Source organism: Eutrigla gurnardus (genome assembly GCF_963514095.1).
Source record: "Eutrigla gurnardus genome assembly, chromosome: 5".
Classification (NCBI taxonomy): domain Eukaryota; kingdom Metazoa; phylum Chordata; class Actinopteri; order Perciformes; family Triglidae; genus Eutrigla; species Eutrigla gurnardus.
Window position 1 is genome coordinate 25,331,148 of NC_139919.1, and position 15,766 is coordinate 25,346,913.

General features: G+C 44.1%; 1 protein-coding gene across 1 annotated transcript in view; it reads right to left on the minus strand.

Annotated features, from left to right (window-relative positions):
- Positions 1 to 51: 51 nt before the first annotated feature.
- flt4 (fms related receptor tyrosine kinase 4) overlaps positions 52 to 15,766 on the minus strand; it is a 35,589-nt gene continuing 19,874 nt past the window's right edge. Inside the window, exons 9-30 of the mRNA XM_084010479.1 lie at positions 15,531 to 15,715; positions 14,886 to 15,051; positions 12,642 to 12,777; positions 12,071 to 12,179; positions 11,235 to 11,594; positions 10,681 to 10,827; positions 9,890 to 10,021; positions 9,410 to 9,516; positions 7,222 to 7,357; positions 6,640 to 6,744; positions 6,381 to 6,494; positions 5,800 to 5,888; positions 5,533 to 5,692; positions 5,356 to 5,450; positions 4,149 to 4,271; positions 3,945 to 4,056; positions 3,626 to 3,725; positions 3,296 to 3,401; positions 3,088 to 3,212; positions 2,036 to 2,156; positions 1,799 to 1,884; positions 52 to 1,372 (exon numbers count right to left, since the gene is read on the minus strand). Coding sequence (XP_083866605.1) covers positions 1,153 to 1,372; positions 1,799 to 1,884; positions 2,036 to 2,156; positions 3,088 to 3,212; positions 3,296 to 3,401; positions 3,626 to 3,725; positions 3,945 to 4,056; positions 4,149 to 4,271; positions 5,356 to 5,450; positions 5,533 to 5,692; positions 5,800 to 5,888; positions 6,381 to 6,494; positions 6,640 to 6,744; positions 7,222 to 7,357; positions 9,410 to 9,516; positions 9,890 to 10,021; positions 10,681 to 10,827; positions 11,235 to 11,594; positions 12,071 to 12,179; positions 12,642 to 12,777; positions 14,886 to 15,051; positions 15,531 to 15,715 — 3,034 coding nt within the window. The 3' untranslated portion in view covers positions 52 to 1,152. The remainder of the gene's footprint in view (positions 1,373 to 1,798; positions 1,885 to 2,035; positions 2,157 to 3,087; positions 3,213 to 3,295; positions 3,402 to 3,625; positions 3,726 to 3,944; positions 4,057 to 4,148; positions 4,272 to 5,355; positions 5,451 to 5,532; positions 5,693 to 5,799; positions 5,889 to 6,380; positions 6,495 to 6,639; positions 6,745 to 7,221; positions 7,358 to 9,409; positions 9,517 to 9,889; positions 10,022 to 10,680; positions 10,828 to 11,234; positions 11,595 to 12,070; positions 12,180 to 12,641; positions 12,778 to 14,885; positions 15,052 to 15,530; positions 15,716 to 15,766) is intronic.

A 15,766-nucleotide genomic window follows, 5' to 3' on the forward strand; every position in this document is an offset into this window, starting at 1 on the left:
TCTCTCGGAGATCAATTGATTTAGTTTGTTTCTGTTTGTTTTTTTACATGGTATGTGAACTGACTGAGTTTCTACAAAGTTGTAAATTGTAAAGATGACTTTTTCTTTCTTTTATACTCGTGTATAAAAGACCTCTCTGATCGAGGACGGTGATAATCACAACCCCCCTCAGAAGCTGGTCTTTCTACCGCAAAGGTCACCCACTTCCTGTTCATTTCAATTTACTCTGTAATGCTATGCGTTCCTCAAGTAAAGGCACCATAGAAATCACTTTTGTACGCTCTGTTTGTTCAGGTTTGGTTTAGATATCTGCCAATAATTCTGCTTGTACTAACTCTTATTTTGGTTTTCTTCATTTTAAACCATTCTTTTAATAAAAAATACTTAAAGTTATGGAGTCCAGGTTTTACGAGAGATGTGGGCGGCTTATTTCACACCAAAGCTGTCCGCTTGAACCCTTTTATTTCTCACCTGACTTTATCCAGGTACGCTTATCAAAAATGATTCATAGAAACTGAGGAGGAAACCTTTGCACCTCTGATTTCAAAACATTAACTAAACTCTTGTGTGTGTGCATGAAGTGGACTTTGCATCCAGACGCAGCTCATTTCCCTCAGCTGGCAGCCAGAGTCAACACCGCCGCAGGTTGTCATTTGTGATGTGGGCATGTGAGAGGGTGTTAAACCGTCGCAGCTGTCATGATGCTTTCGTCCAGCTCTGATAAGAGGTGCTTAGTGTGACTCGTGACTCCTTTTTTATTCGCCCTACATCCCTCTGTTCACCTCCGTCATTTATTCCCTGGTCATGTTGTTTTAGACATCTCCACCGCCTTTAAATGACAAGAAGATACTTTTTCTTTATTTCTTCCCATGAGTCATAATTTGTACAAATTAAGGAAGAATACTCTGTATATAAAAGATAAAAATACAAGTGTGTGAATAGAAAATACATTTTTTTGACATAATGCTGCCACCCAGTGGCTGGTTAGAGGATCTTCAGGCACATATAGTCTGTTTTGTTGAGGGAGGGAGGGACAGATGAGTAGAGGTTAGCTCTCGTCACAAGGACTTCTTAATGGATGACTGGTTACATGTCACTACTGGGATGTTACTGAGCTCTCCATCCTCTCCCCGGGCCGCATCTTTGGTTAGATTACACGTTGGAGGAGGCCAGGCAGGCGGCGTCGGGCGAGGAGAAGAAGTCGCAGAAGCCCTCCTCGGACAGGTGTCCGTACTCGTTGTTGTAGAAGGTCTGTCCAGAGAGCTGGGTGAAGAAGGTCGGACGGTGCCTGGAGACGCCGGCGACGCTGCTTCGACCCAGGGAACCGTGGGAGGCCGTCAGAGGCTCTGTGCTGCTGCTGCTGCCCATCCGACTGGGAGTAGAAAGAAGAGTTAATGTGATAACTGAGGCTAGGTAGACACATGATATGCCATTTAGAAAAAATATATCAAGATAAACACTGTGGGTATGTTGTAGATACCTACAGTTTGCTGGAAATAATTAAAAAAAAGACCAAAGGAACTAATATCCATCTTTAAACCCTGAATTTGTAAAAGTATGAACTTATAGTGACTATTTTTCTTATCGTCAACAAATCTCATGAAAATCTTAGACCATCCACTCTGCTGATGATTATATCTTTTGGAAACCTACTGTGGCTTCTCTACATCTAGAGCTGAGATTCTTCCACACAGCAGAGCAGATGGTTTTCCTCATATTGACCGTGCATTGTGACGAACTCACCGGCTGCATCTCTCTCTCAGACAGCAATATCGATCAAAGCATTTGTGTGATTAACCTTTTTGAGACGGCGCCCCTGTGCTTGTGTTCAATTCTTTCAAATTCTTCGGAGGCCAGAACCATGCCGCTGTCTGTCTGGTTGTCCTGGGAGGAGACACAGTGAGACATCATGTGAACTGAAAGCCTCCGGGTTGTCCCCGCTGCTCCGTTTGGAGCTATTTTTGGTAATGACCCGAGGAGAAGATTCCCAAAATGTCACATTCTCAACAGTTGATAAGAAAATAAAAGAGCTTACTTGAGGAGCTTTCTGCTGGTGCATCCCCTGGGGAAACTCTTCAAAGGTCTTCACTCTGGGCTGGCACATTTTAGAGGGTCCCACGAACACGCAGCCGGAGAAGGGCACGCAGTTATAATACCTACCAGATAAAAGACAGTCATTAGTTAGTCTAACAGCTCAGACAATTCAATACAGGAGCAAACATCACCTGAACATACAGACACTATGATGCATCTGGGTAAAAAGAATGTTTATGTTCCATAAAACATTTTATGGCCAATGAAAAATGATCTTGTCTGAAAGTTTGTGATCCCGAATTTAATAAGAACAGCCTGTTTTCTGTATGTTACGGGCTGACAGAGTGCATCGCATCACTAACAAGAAAGGAAAGGGGGGAAAAAAATCACATTTTGTATTGTAAAATCATGTTTTGCTTTTTAAATCATCGTCTCTATGATGGCTTTAAATGATGGGGTAACGCCTGATGATGAGTAGTGACGATGATGGAAACGGAGGATGCAGGTGAATCATCTCACCGCCGCGTATATTTAGTGGCCGGAGCTTGTGGTGACATCCTTCCCTCAACTGCTGTTTACAAGGTCAGGGATGAACTTTGAAGCTCGTTAAAGATGTCTGTTTATGCCTCCACGTGCAGGGCTGGGTAACCATTAACTCTAAGTCTTCTCTGTGTTTTTGTTTTTGGACAGATGTGGATGTAAACTGTAACATCGCAGACGCATACAACTGTGAGGCGGTAATTATGGTTTAAGTGGCCATTAAAGCCTCCGAAAAACCTGGTTTCAAATCCGAAACAATTCTCTATATAATTCAATATTTATGGAAAAACACCACTGGTAAGAACAAAAGAATGACACTAAAACAATTCTGAGTTATAAAGTTATAAACTCTTGATATGTTTAATCTCAGCTGATCTTTATCAGAAGTGTCATCACATTTACAGCCATGGAAGTTCATGACCTAACCTTCAGCCAGTGAGTGAAAAAAAATGTCCTCACTCATCTTACTCATAATACCATCGACTTGAACACTATATTCTGACAAATGAGTACCTGACGGGTAGAGTGTCGCAAGCCGGTCTCAGTTCTTCCTCGGATGGGGGGCGTGACGAGGCCTGCGAGAAGCCGTCGTCCTCCGAGCTCTGTGAGTGGTTCAGAGGGATGTAGTCCTTCCCATCCTGAGGGGAAATCGGCAAAGATTTAGATCTGGACCTGAAACCTCTCCCTAAAACTCACATTCACTCTCTAAAAATGAACTCACAGGTAGGCTGTTGTCCTGCAGAAGGTCTCCCAGGATCTGCACCAGGGCAACGAAGGTTGGTCTTTCTTTGGGTTCGCCATGCCAGCAGGCCAGCATGATGCCGTATCTGCCAGCAGAGAGCAGCACCGTCACAACCAGGACACCACCGAGGTCCTCAACTTCCCTCACTCACTAATACAGCTGCAAATTTGACTCTATATCGTCTCCCAAACGAACAAGTTGATATCTAGCAGTGTCTTCTCGTTTGCCTTCGGACAAGCAATCAAAGGACTTTAAACCTTCTTTGACGGCGAAAGATGAGAGAAAGAATACATCAAAGCTTGTGCTTACATTTCGGGGGAGGCGGTCTCCGGCGACCTCATCCTCACGCCGTCTTTCAATCGTTTGCAAAAGTCTTCGTCGATCTGTACTCCCGGGTACGGGGACGCACCTGAGGGCGACCGAAAGGAAGATTTAGCATTAATTAATCACATCGGGAGACGGGAACAAGTTGTTGTATGGAAGTGGTGATGCTCTGTAAAAGAATCATTTACAAATTGGCTTTTGGCAGCAACAGAGATTGATAAACACTTGTAACGTCTTCATGGGAGAGAGAGAGCATTAAAAACACTATGATTTTCACTCTAATGACAAAATAAGTGTCTTTTACCCAACGAGAAGATTTCCCAGAGGAGAACTCCAAAGGACCAGACGTCACTCTGGCTGGTGTACACTTTGTCAAAGATACTCTCTGGAGCCATCCACTTCAAAGGCAGACGAGCCTGAGAGAACAGTCGGAGTTTAACGTTTCCCCACAGATGGATCATAAACCTGGTTCATTCTAAAGCGTGGCGTGAGTGTCAGGACGCCGTACATTGCCTTTCCTGACGTAGTCGGGGTCTTTGTATATGTCTCTGGCCAGGCCGAAGTCACAGATCTTCACGATGTTGTTCTCTGACAGGAGAATGTTCCGCGCTGCCAGGTCTCTGTGGATACACTGTGAATACACACAAACGAGCACACATCATAACTCTGCAACAAGGTGTGTGTGTGTGTGTGTGCATTAATTCCACCTTGTTTTCTCTGATGAATGAATTTCAGATTTGATTCAGAGTAAGCAAATAGTAATTTGGTTATTTCTGATCTGTGGCTTCACAATCTGTGTGTGTGTTTGTGTGTGTGTGTGTGTGTGTGTGTGTGTGTGTGTGTGTGTGTGTGTGTGTGTGTGTGTGCGTGTGTGTGTGTGTGTGTGTGTGTCTTCCAGTTTGTTAACCAGGTCTGGGCTTTGTCTCAGGCTGAGTTCTGTGGAATCACTGCAGGAGATCCAACATCATTCACAAAGCTGACCAGTAATGGGGCCACGGGGACACGAATGTGACTCATTTAGTCACGAGTCACGTCAGATTGTGAACATTCATTGTGAATTATAGGTGTTTTTGTTGTCACCCTTTTAATTTAATTATTCCCCAGATCACCAGTGGATTCATACGTGAGATCAGCTCACCGACAAATGCAAACAATCCAATAACAGGAGAGTTTGCACAACTCTTCACAACATGGATACGGTGTTCTGCAGCGCTGATCAATTTATTTTCAATCTCAGCTGTGAGACGGCAGTAAAACGTGCATTCATTTATTGTATAGTCACAGATATTAATGCATTTCATTAATGTGGCATAGACGCATCGCCGCTGCCAATTAAACACCAAACGAGAAGCAAAATGTCTTTCCGAAGGAGCATCACTCATTTTGTTGTTTCCAATTAAGCCTCCTCTCATTTGTTTTAATGTCTGTTAGCAGCGTCTCAATTTCATGGGTGTTTTGCATTACCAGTAAGTAAAAAAAAATCAATTGGATTTAATATGGGATATGTTTGAATTTAATGACTTGGACTTCCTGTGTAAACACACTGCCTTCTTAGCATTAGTATGCAGCATGGGATGGCGGCGCAGCTGCAGTCTATGTTGACACGGTTAATTAACCGAATGATCCAGGTTACGACCCTCCACTTGAGACAAACCCTGGGCGACAATTCACCGCGGCTCGTTCACTAATTGTCCCCGGTAATGCTGTCAATTAACCTTTCTGGAGGCGAGGAACTCCATCCCGCGGGCGACCTGGAAACTGTAGCAGATGAGATCTTCTATCGTCAGAGGGGTCTTCCACAAGTCCTCCACTGGAGAGGGAAGACGAGTCGAACGTGAGTCAGGGAGAGAAAACAAGGACAACAATGCTGTCGTTAATTAAGGCGGACTCACATTTCTCCACAGCGGGAGTCTCACTGGGCGGGTTGGCTGAGGGATTCTGGGGACAGATGAGCGGAGAGGAGCGTGGGGACGGAGGGTGGCGAGCTCTTTGGTCCATTTGACCCGCCTCGATCATCCTTCTCACCTGGCTCTGGGTTTTGGGAGAGCGATCCTGAGTGGGGAACAATTCAATGAGTCATCTCCAAAATCAAGAAAGCAAAGATTCTCTCTGCAGTCCCATCATCTAGAACAAACAAACAGGCGAGTGTTTTTTAATACCCGGTACGGGAGGAAGAACTCTCTCTTGGCTCGAAGGAAGTTGGACAGATTCCCGTACTTGCAGTACTCCACGATCACCATCAGTGGACCTGGTGATGCAAACGTGATGATTGTAATGAATGAAGGCTACAAATATTTTTTTATTTTTTTTACTGGACCCATTCATACATCTCTCTGCCTCTTGTTTTGAAGCTTATTTATTCGCACTGTATTCAAAATAGGGAGAGCTGGCTTCCTGTAAGCATTTCCCGCCTGTGATTAGCCGCACGGCTAAATTGCTGCTTTTGTTTAGAGTAAACAGGGTTAAACATTTCCACGTGGGCTCTATAGGTCAAATGGATGTGCCGGCATACTGTAAGATTAGGGCTGTCAAAGAAGAAGAGAGGCAGCTGCTTGACTTTCTTAGTTGGTTTGTGCTGGAAGAGAAAATGTTGGAATGTGTGGAAGCAGGGGGTGGACAAAATAATGAGGTCATAGGATTCTACTTGAATTTCAATAATGGACAAAGTGACACAGTAATCATTTCTCATGAGGTGTCACTATGTTGCCATATTTAAATGCAATACGTGACTAAATCTCACCGTTTGGTTTGGTGCAGGCTCCTAACAGGTTCACCACATTCAGATGGTTCCCAATGTGAATCAGTATCTTTAACTCTGACATCAAGGCCTTGTGCTCGCTGGCCGTGGCTCCATCTGAAACACGAAACACAAAGTGGAACGTCAGGCGTTAAATACGTTTTCATTGATCGTTCATCCACCATGTTACATATATCACAGCCGCCTAGCTTAACTTTGTGCAATCGGCGGCTCCTTACTCATGCACAAAGACAAATCTCACCCTTCAGCATCTTGACAGCCACTGTATCCAAACTGTTGCTCTTGCTGATGCCGTAGAACGACGCTTCAATTACTTTCCCGAATGCGCCGTGGCCCAAAACCTTTCCTACGCCGGGAGAAAGAACAGAAAAAAAAACCACAGAATATTCATGCTCACTCATCTATGCACGCTCAGTTTGAGTCTCACTGGGAAACACAAACAGTGGCGGTCAGGAGCAGTGGCAAAATGTAAATGCATCTGGCATCCGAGCTCACAAGTGGGGGGGGGGATTAAGATCTCAATTGTAGCATTTGGAAACATGTTCCCATGAGTCGGGAACTGTCTTGCAACAGATGCTTTTCCTCAGGGTGTTTTCAAAAAGCCGTGCCGGGAATGAGCGCATATTTAACATCAGCACTTTACTTGGCAGCACTTTGCTGGCAGCGATCCAATCTCATGCCATTAAGGATTCTGAAAGTGGAACGCTAATTCAGTTTCATACATTCATTGGCTCCTGCACATTTTCCTTTGCCCCCATTCACTCGTTTATCCCAACATCCATCCATGCATCGCATTTTTCTCCCAGCCTTCGTGACTCCTCACCCAGTCGTAGTCGGTCCCTGGAGATCTCCCACTGCGAGGAGTCGTAGGGAAGGTATTCACACTGCTCATCCAGAGGCACCTCCCCTGGGTCCATAATGATGGACAGGTAGCCCGTCTTTATGTCTGCCGGGTTGACCTGAAGTAAAAAAAAACTTTTTTGAATTGAGCATATATTCTGGTAGCTTTCTAGCAAATGAAACAAGCTGTTTTTATCACATAAGATGAATAAAAAATCACATTTGATTGAGCTGAAGGCAAGATTTTTTTTATAGCTCCTAAAAAGTTTTCATCCATTGAAAATCCCATTACAGCAACAGCAACCATTTTACTATCGCACGGCTTTCAGGGCCGGCTGCTGGTGTAGACAGAATAAGCTTATTGATGACACTCAGTTAAACACCTGTAGCATCACATCTGGAGTCTTTAACATATTCACAGATTGCACAGCGGTTACCTTCATTAACGATTTAAATCTTAACCATCTCTCTCTCTCTGCGCTTCCTGCTCAATCAACACCGGTTTATAATTTATATAGTATATGTGTAGAATATGTGATTTCCGCCCGATTACTAAAGGGAGTTTCATCAGTTTATGTAAATGGTTGGTGGTTTTTCTCATAGTATTTATAGTAATGGCATTTTGTGCTCATGTTTACCCTCAAATAATGAAAAATGCAACCTTTTGAATTTAAGTGGCAGTCCCAAATTTAATTTTAATACATGGTGTTGGGCCAACCGATAAAAGCATTGCAATATTTATAAATTTGCAGAAATATGAACTACGGTCTGCGGCTATATTTCCAGAAAAATACTTCGTACTAGAACGTGTTTACAAGCTTTCTTTTATAAAAAATATTGTGTCAAAACAAGATAACGGTCATTCTCTGCATGTTTCGACATTGAATCTGTTTGAAATGTTGCACAGAGTGACGGATCATGAAGGAGCAGCCACACTGAGCTGTAAGATGAAGAGCTGCAGGCGACAAGCCGCACACCTCCAACTCCTCAACTGCTTTCATTTCTGTTGTTGGCGGACTCATTCCATGTGCAGCATAAAATCAGATCACAGAACGATGAAAAAAAGGCCAATTATTGCCCAACTTCTATTTTAAAACAATTTGTTTTCCGCCCCAAGTATTTCTGGGACCTAAATTGGGTGTCGCCAAATAAACCAGGACTGAAATCTCAAAGATAGGCAATTTAAAACAATTAAAAAAGTTAAAGTTAATTGGTAAATTGGCAAAAGCTAGAGACAAAACATTACAGCTACTGTTAATAGAGGAATAGAGCCATCGCTGCACAACAAGCCATCTCTTAATTAATTTCTTAATGACGGCACCACCCTGTGAAGTTGCTGCAGCGACACTGTGTGAGGCGATCTAATAAGTCTCTGCCCCCCTCTACACTCAAACTGGCTGCCATAACCTCCCTCCTCAAGAAACCTGGACTCAACCCAGACATAATTGCACTTTACTGTATTGTATGGACTTGTGTCTGTCTATGTATGTAACATATTATATGTATTTTTATGTGGCAGCCTTTTGTCCAAGACAAATGGACCAAATCTTGACCATGACAAAGTTCAGGCTCATCTCCAACCATCTTTTCTGTCAAAATACTTGAGTAAGTCATTCCCGCCCCAACTCAAAGCCCACCTCACCTCCCACGACCATCTCAACATCCTCCATGACCTTATTGACCTAACCACAAGGTCAATACCTCGCCAACACATTAACAGTTGCACTTCCTCCACAACACCTCCATCCCAAGGTGTTCCCCAGGGTTCCGTGCTTGGTCCACTCCTGTTCATCCTTTCCATGCTCCCTCTTGCAAACTTCATATTCCATCATTGTCTCCATTGTCACTGCTACGCAGATGACTTCCAGCTCTACCTCTGTACCAAAACAATCACCACTTACTCCACTCTAACTAACTGCCTCACTGATATTAAATCTTGGATGCAATAAAAATTTCTCCAAATGAACTGCAACAAAATCGTTGGTCCCAAACCCCTCACTAAAATTGAATGGAATTGAATATGAGTCAGTGAACTGCAGACCTGCTCAGAGATCAAACGTGTTGTGAGTCAGAGGTTAAAAGTATCTCAGTCCCAGTCTGCCAGTGTCTCTCACAAACCCACGGACCCAAACACAAACACACGGTGATATGAATAATGAATAACTTCTGACCCGCTTTGCATTGCAGAAGATCAGGATGAGCAAGGCCCAGAAGAAAACGGCGATGACTCCAGTCCCGATGAGGATTACGATCTCCACATTGGCTTTGTCACTTGAACCTTGATGGAAAGAAGGAAACAAAAGATGCAAAATGTTTTCCCATGAAAGCCCCTTATCCTCCTCACAGGTCCTTTATTTAGTCTCTCTTTGATTACAGTACTCTTCACCAACTGTAGGGGGTACTATATTACAAAATACGGATCCTTCATGCAAGCTCCTTACATTGAAATCTATATGCAATATCCAATTCAGCCATTCATCATGAGAACACTTCAAGCAAACCCATTCAATTGTTCATTCTGAGAATGACATGACCCAGCAGTCGATGTCTATGATTTTGACTGTGGCATGTCATGAATTCAGGTGTGTGTGTGTGTGTTTATGTGTGTGTGTGTTTGTGTGTGTGGGCGTGCACATGCGACGCTGTCTCACCGATGACCCGGACGGCGGCTGAGGAGTGGACACAACCCCGCTGGTTGCAGGCGGTGCAGGTGTAAAGACCGGCGTCCTCCTCCGTCACCCGCTGGATACTCAGTGTGCGGTTCGAGTCGTGCAGCTGGACCCCTGAAGGGTGACACGCACACACTTCACCCCTCACATCATAAATCCAGCTACTTTTTCAACAACATTTCCTACATTCTCGTCACACCTCCGGTCTTCAATCCATGGTGTTCATTTATCATCCCGTCGCCCTGTGAGGCGAGCCACATGTCCCAGCAGCCCCTCTGAGTGAACCCTCGCTCAGACCCGTATTGACCCCCCACACCCCCCTCCCCCCTCCATCTCCTTCAGATGTTATGATGAAGCTAATGAGCCACATCGATCGGCCTGCAGGGTTTAATGCCTGTGTGTGTGTGTGTGCAGCAAACACATCCGTATTTGTAAGTACTCTTGTCTGTTTGCCACATTTGTTGACCGGTAGGAGTGGGTGGGCTGGTGGGTGGATGTGTATCCGTGTGTGCACCCCGGATTCATCATGAAAGGGAAAAAAAACAGAAATATCTACTAAAAGTTATCACTCTCTGAGTAAGTATTTAAAAAAGATTGTTTCTTTGTTTTTATCTAATGTGAATGTAATTCCCCGAACAGAGCTATCATGAGTTAATTAGGGCTTCGAGAGGCAAACGTGTGTGTTTATGTGTGTGTGTCTGCTGGGTCGGCGGGTGGGCGGCTGCACTGTTGTGTAAACATGTGCAGCCGCCCGCGTAGGTGTGTTCACGCACCTGACATTTGGTGGAGAGGTTGGTTGTCTTTGAACCAGGAGAGGCGGGGTAAAGGTCTGCCCTCCGCGTCGCACTCCATCCGCAGGGACTCGGTCACGTTCACTGTCTGGTTGGTGAGGCTGAGCTTGTATCGAGGCGCCTCCGGGGCTACGGAGGGGGGTAGAGAGGGAGAGAGAGAGCAGGAGAAATCAACACACAACACTCTGCTGTACATGATATTCACCCAACAGTCTCGTAGGATTGAAAGAAAGGGGCAAAAGTCAGAAAAACCCATTAAAACGTACATCTATCCTCCAGGCACTGATGCAAGCGTACAGGGCAGAACATGAATGAAGCAGGAATTTGTTGGTGCATTTCAGCCCCACTTTATTTTGGCGTTACACAAGGATGTGAGTATCAGGCTGCGTGGGCTTTGTCAGTGTATGTATTTTAAAAGCCTCCAGTGTCTCAGCGACCTATGTGTGTTTCGGGGGCCGACGAAGGCTGAGCTTTCCTCTATAATAAGCTGTGGTTTAGAGAGAGTACTCTATGTCTGGAGCTCCCTTATCTCTCACCTTTCACAGAGATGTATCTGAACAGGCATTGTTTATCCCCGCTGCGCCTGCTCTGAGCCTCGCACACGTAATGCCCCTCATCCTGCAGCTGCACGGAGGGGATGGTGAAGTCCAGGACCCAGCTGTTGGAGTGGTCCTGGAAGGAGAGCTGGCCTTCCAGGGTGTGCGCGTAGAGGTGCACGCTCCTGCAGTCCAGCTCCTGGGGCTTGCCCTGCTCGTCCTGCAGGGCCTGGGGGTCGAGGCGGTACCACTGCAGCTGCTCGTAGGTGTAATTGTCGGCGCTGCAGCACAGGGACACTTTCTCCGTCTCCAGGGGGTTCTCCGTGGGCTGAACGTCCACGCTGAACCCCTCAGGGATGGCTGCGGGGATAGAGAGGAGGGCAGGTGGGGCGGTGAGATAACATAACAAGACAGGGCTTGTGCACCGGACATTCAATTATCCCTATCTGTCTCACTATTTTCACACTTGATGCCCCCTGGACTGGAGATATATATATATATATATATATATATATATATATATATATATATATATATATATATATATATACAGTCCATTATATATAGAGAAAATTACTGTACATTTAAAAAAAAATTAAGCATTATTTTCTATATGAATTAAATATATACATAAAAAATCCATTCATGTAGAAAATGATGTTCCTGGTTAATTTCTTAAATGTAATTTTCCAGTATCTGGAGGACCAATTAGTGATGGATATCTCAAAATCTTATCTGGATAGCACCTGCTATATGAGAGGGGATGGAGAACGGACCCTTTAAATTATTCTGTGTTTTGTGTCCTTTTGTTGTCAAATGCAGGGTGAACTACTTACTGGTGACATAAAAGTAGATCAGGCGCTCATCCTTGCCGACTTTGTTTTCAGCAGAACACTTGTACATGACGGAAACGCTGGCGTTGCCGATGTGAAGCCTGCTGACTATCTGTGAGGTGAGGAAAAGGATGGGTGAGTCTTAACCTGCTCACTGTGAGCTGAAACAAACCCGCTCAGGTGTGACTGCAGCATGCGTGCGTGTTTCATGTGTGTGTCCATAGGATCATTTCCTCTTATGGTATTGTGGTTTATAAAGGAGCAGGCATGCCATATGCGCCCCTCGCATGTGTTTATAACCCGTCTTTACAGGAAGTCTGCAGAGGAAGACTCCTCTAAATATTTCTACTGTGGAAATGGTTTCGGGATTGACAAATTTTGTTATGAAGATCCAAATTTGGGACGCTTACATAAACATATTATTTTCTGGGAAACATCACAATTATATTTATAGCCTTTCCTTTCTGGACATTTCAATCCTATCATCATTAATGTAATCCTATTGTGATTTTTATTTTTTTTTAAACATATGAATAGCTGGGCTTAGTCGGTCACAATCACAGCTGCGATGAACCTTTTCTCGGCCGTCCACCACCTCCAGCGCCGTTTCGACAGACTCAATTTGGTTCGTGGCGTCTTCCGAGTTAATGTCCTGCCAGTTCTGACAGTCTGCGATCCCGTCACTCCGGCCCTTCCTGTCTCGTCGGACCCTGGATAGAGACGCAGACAAATTCATGACATCTCCCCTCATTGGCATGCGGAGCAGACTCCAGTGGAGGGAGAACCAGAAGCACATCAAACCAGACATCCTGAAGTTTATGTATTATTCTTTTTTTTTTTTCTTTTTTTTGTTGTCACGCACTGGGTTGCATTTCAGATCCGCTCGCATTCCAAAAAGGCAATTATGCTAAATGTCTTGGCAACTAATGGAAAAACTTTGGTATCAGTTTCTATTATGAAGATCCGCAGTGTGAACATCACAGAAGAAAACTAATGAATGAATGAAATAGAATTCTTAAAGGCACTGCTCAGATATTAGCAGAAGGTAATCAGGGTCAGGTTCATTTTTTTACTGTCGTCATGAATAAATCTAAATAATTATGATACATATAGAATCAATTATCCGTCGACAAACCGCTGGTCATTCCATCAGTATAAGATCGCCAATTATAGCTTAAACACGCATGCATGTACATATGGGAGTACATTGCATTGATTTACATATTTAAATTCTTCAGCTGCATATACGTAATTTTTTTTCATGTAGATTTTTTTAATGGCAATGTTGATCAGAAGTCGGTCCAACTCCAAGGCCAAGAAATAGTCCGGCACATAATCACAACTTGTTGTTTTGCTCTGTTATTGTGCGGATGAAATAAACATGACATATCATGTTATGATATGTTCATGAAGTGAGCTCAGAGGTGCTGGAAGGTCAGCCTTGCTGTTTCCATTCTTTATGATCAGAAGCTCACAGTGTGCAGGAGATTGAATCTCCTCCGCCTATTTCCCAAAACACCAGAATGCTCCTTTAATAAGTATTGACACCTTGTGAGGACCTGTTAATTGTACCCACATGGGAGTCCCCACAATTTGATGTTGTGAGCTTATATTTATTCATGCAATGTGACTCATAGACACCATCCTCACCATGTGAGACTATTTTTTTTTTTCAGAAAATATCCCTCAAAACAACTAAGGTGATTCCGTGTCTTGCTCGAGGACACTCGATGGAGTCATGTGAATTGAATTTCCTTTTTTTTTTTTAGATTTGGTATCAAATTAAAAAAAAGGAAATTCAATTCACCAGTATTCACCAGAAAAGGTCAACACAGCCAAGTCTCAGGCGGCGCCCCGTGATACGTGATGTACATGAGACAGAACATGAACTGTGACATCCGGGAAGCCAAAGTTGAGCTGAAACCTGCTGCCGTCGTATGTGTTTCGTATAGCGTACGTTCTGTTGCATTCCCCACATGGAAAAGGTCAAGAGAACAGCAATAACTTCAAAGATGAAGCCTGGGAGGAAGATGGAGGCAGGTGGATATTAGAAAGATAGAATTCCTTAAAGGAAAAGGAAATAACTCAAACCCACAGCTGTCTGGAAGAATCCATTATTATCATGTTGTGAGATTTATTGGAGATGGAGAAGGGGAGAGGAGGCCCGGGGCAATGCCTGATAATAAGTATATGTGTGTGCGTGTGTGTGTGTGTGTGTGCATTTCATAACTAAAATATGTAAGTACAATCTGTTTCTGCTCAATCCTAATTCAAGTTATATTGAAGAATTTTTAATAAAATTTGACAATGGCAATCAGCCATTCAACTTCATTTCCTAGTTTAAATGTTTTTTTAATATAAAAGTATTACTTTGATGAAGTAATTTAAATAGTTACATTACTTTTTACATGTTAACCAGCACAAGTAAACCATAATGTGTGTGTGTGTGTGTGTGTGACTGCTATACTCTTACTGTATGGGGGAGGATGCCGGCTGCACTTTGAACAGACACACTTTCCGTTCACCCTCTCTTTCCGCTCGTCCACCTTCCTCTTTATCTCTGCTCTTTTCATCAACCTCCACATTTCTTTTCCCTCGACCGCCTCTTTCTTCATCACTCCCTCCCTCTCTTCTTCACTCGGAGCCAGTGGATCATTTCACACTGACCTATTTGCTCTGCACATCACGCTTCATGCACTGCATCCCACTCCTCTCTTCTCGCCTGTCCCGTTCCATCAACCCTTACTCGCTCCCACACCGGTTACCCAGAGAAGAGATCAATCCCGTGTGTGTTTGTGTGTTTCTTTAGCTTTCTTACGGTGTGCTCCGGGTGCTGTTGAGGACACACGGGCCCCAGGCCCTCCACTGCCAGCTGACGTTGGGAGCGGGGAGACCGTAGGCGGTGCATGTGAGCGTCTGGCTGCTGCCACTAGGGTACGGACTGGACGGATCTGCCACTTCTTTCTCGTGGATCTGTGGGGGAACTGGGTGAGAGGAGAGACAATTAATCCACCCAGCCAACCGGACAAGTCGCCACAGGCCTCAAAAAGGCCATCAGAGAATATGAGCCTCACGCTCTTCTGCTCAGCAATGATGGGAAACTAAAAACATGACTGGAGGGGGATAAACTTGGGCGTGATTCCAATTAAAAATGTGTGATTTTGTGGTCATAGAGATGTCCTCAACTAAAAAAATCTAAGATTTTCAATTCATAAGGGACATATTTTATAGTTCTTGGAAATATAATCTGATTAAACTTGTTAACATTTTTAACAGTGTATTTTCTATGTACCCTTTGTGAACACCTAAATTTCAAATTTCGTATTATTTGTTTCATCGTTGATCCATTTTTTTTAATTATAAAACACTGTGTTCCTTACTTGGAAAACAAGTAAACCTCCAGAGTTTTGTGTCGTGATGAACACAAACATCTGGCGTGAACACAGAGCAACAGACTAGTTACCGTTGACGACCAGCGTGATGTTGAGCCTGCTCTCCAGCCCGGCGGCACTGTTCTTCAGCACCACCGTGAAGCGCCCGGCGTCCTCCTGGCAGACGTCCTTGATCTCCAAGGCGTGGTTCAGGTGCATCCTCATCTTCCTCATCTTGAACTCTGGGCGCTGGTTAATAGGCTTTCCATCTTTATACCTGAACACAAAAGCACAGCTGCTACAGTGCAAGATACCCTCCAGCCGGGGC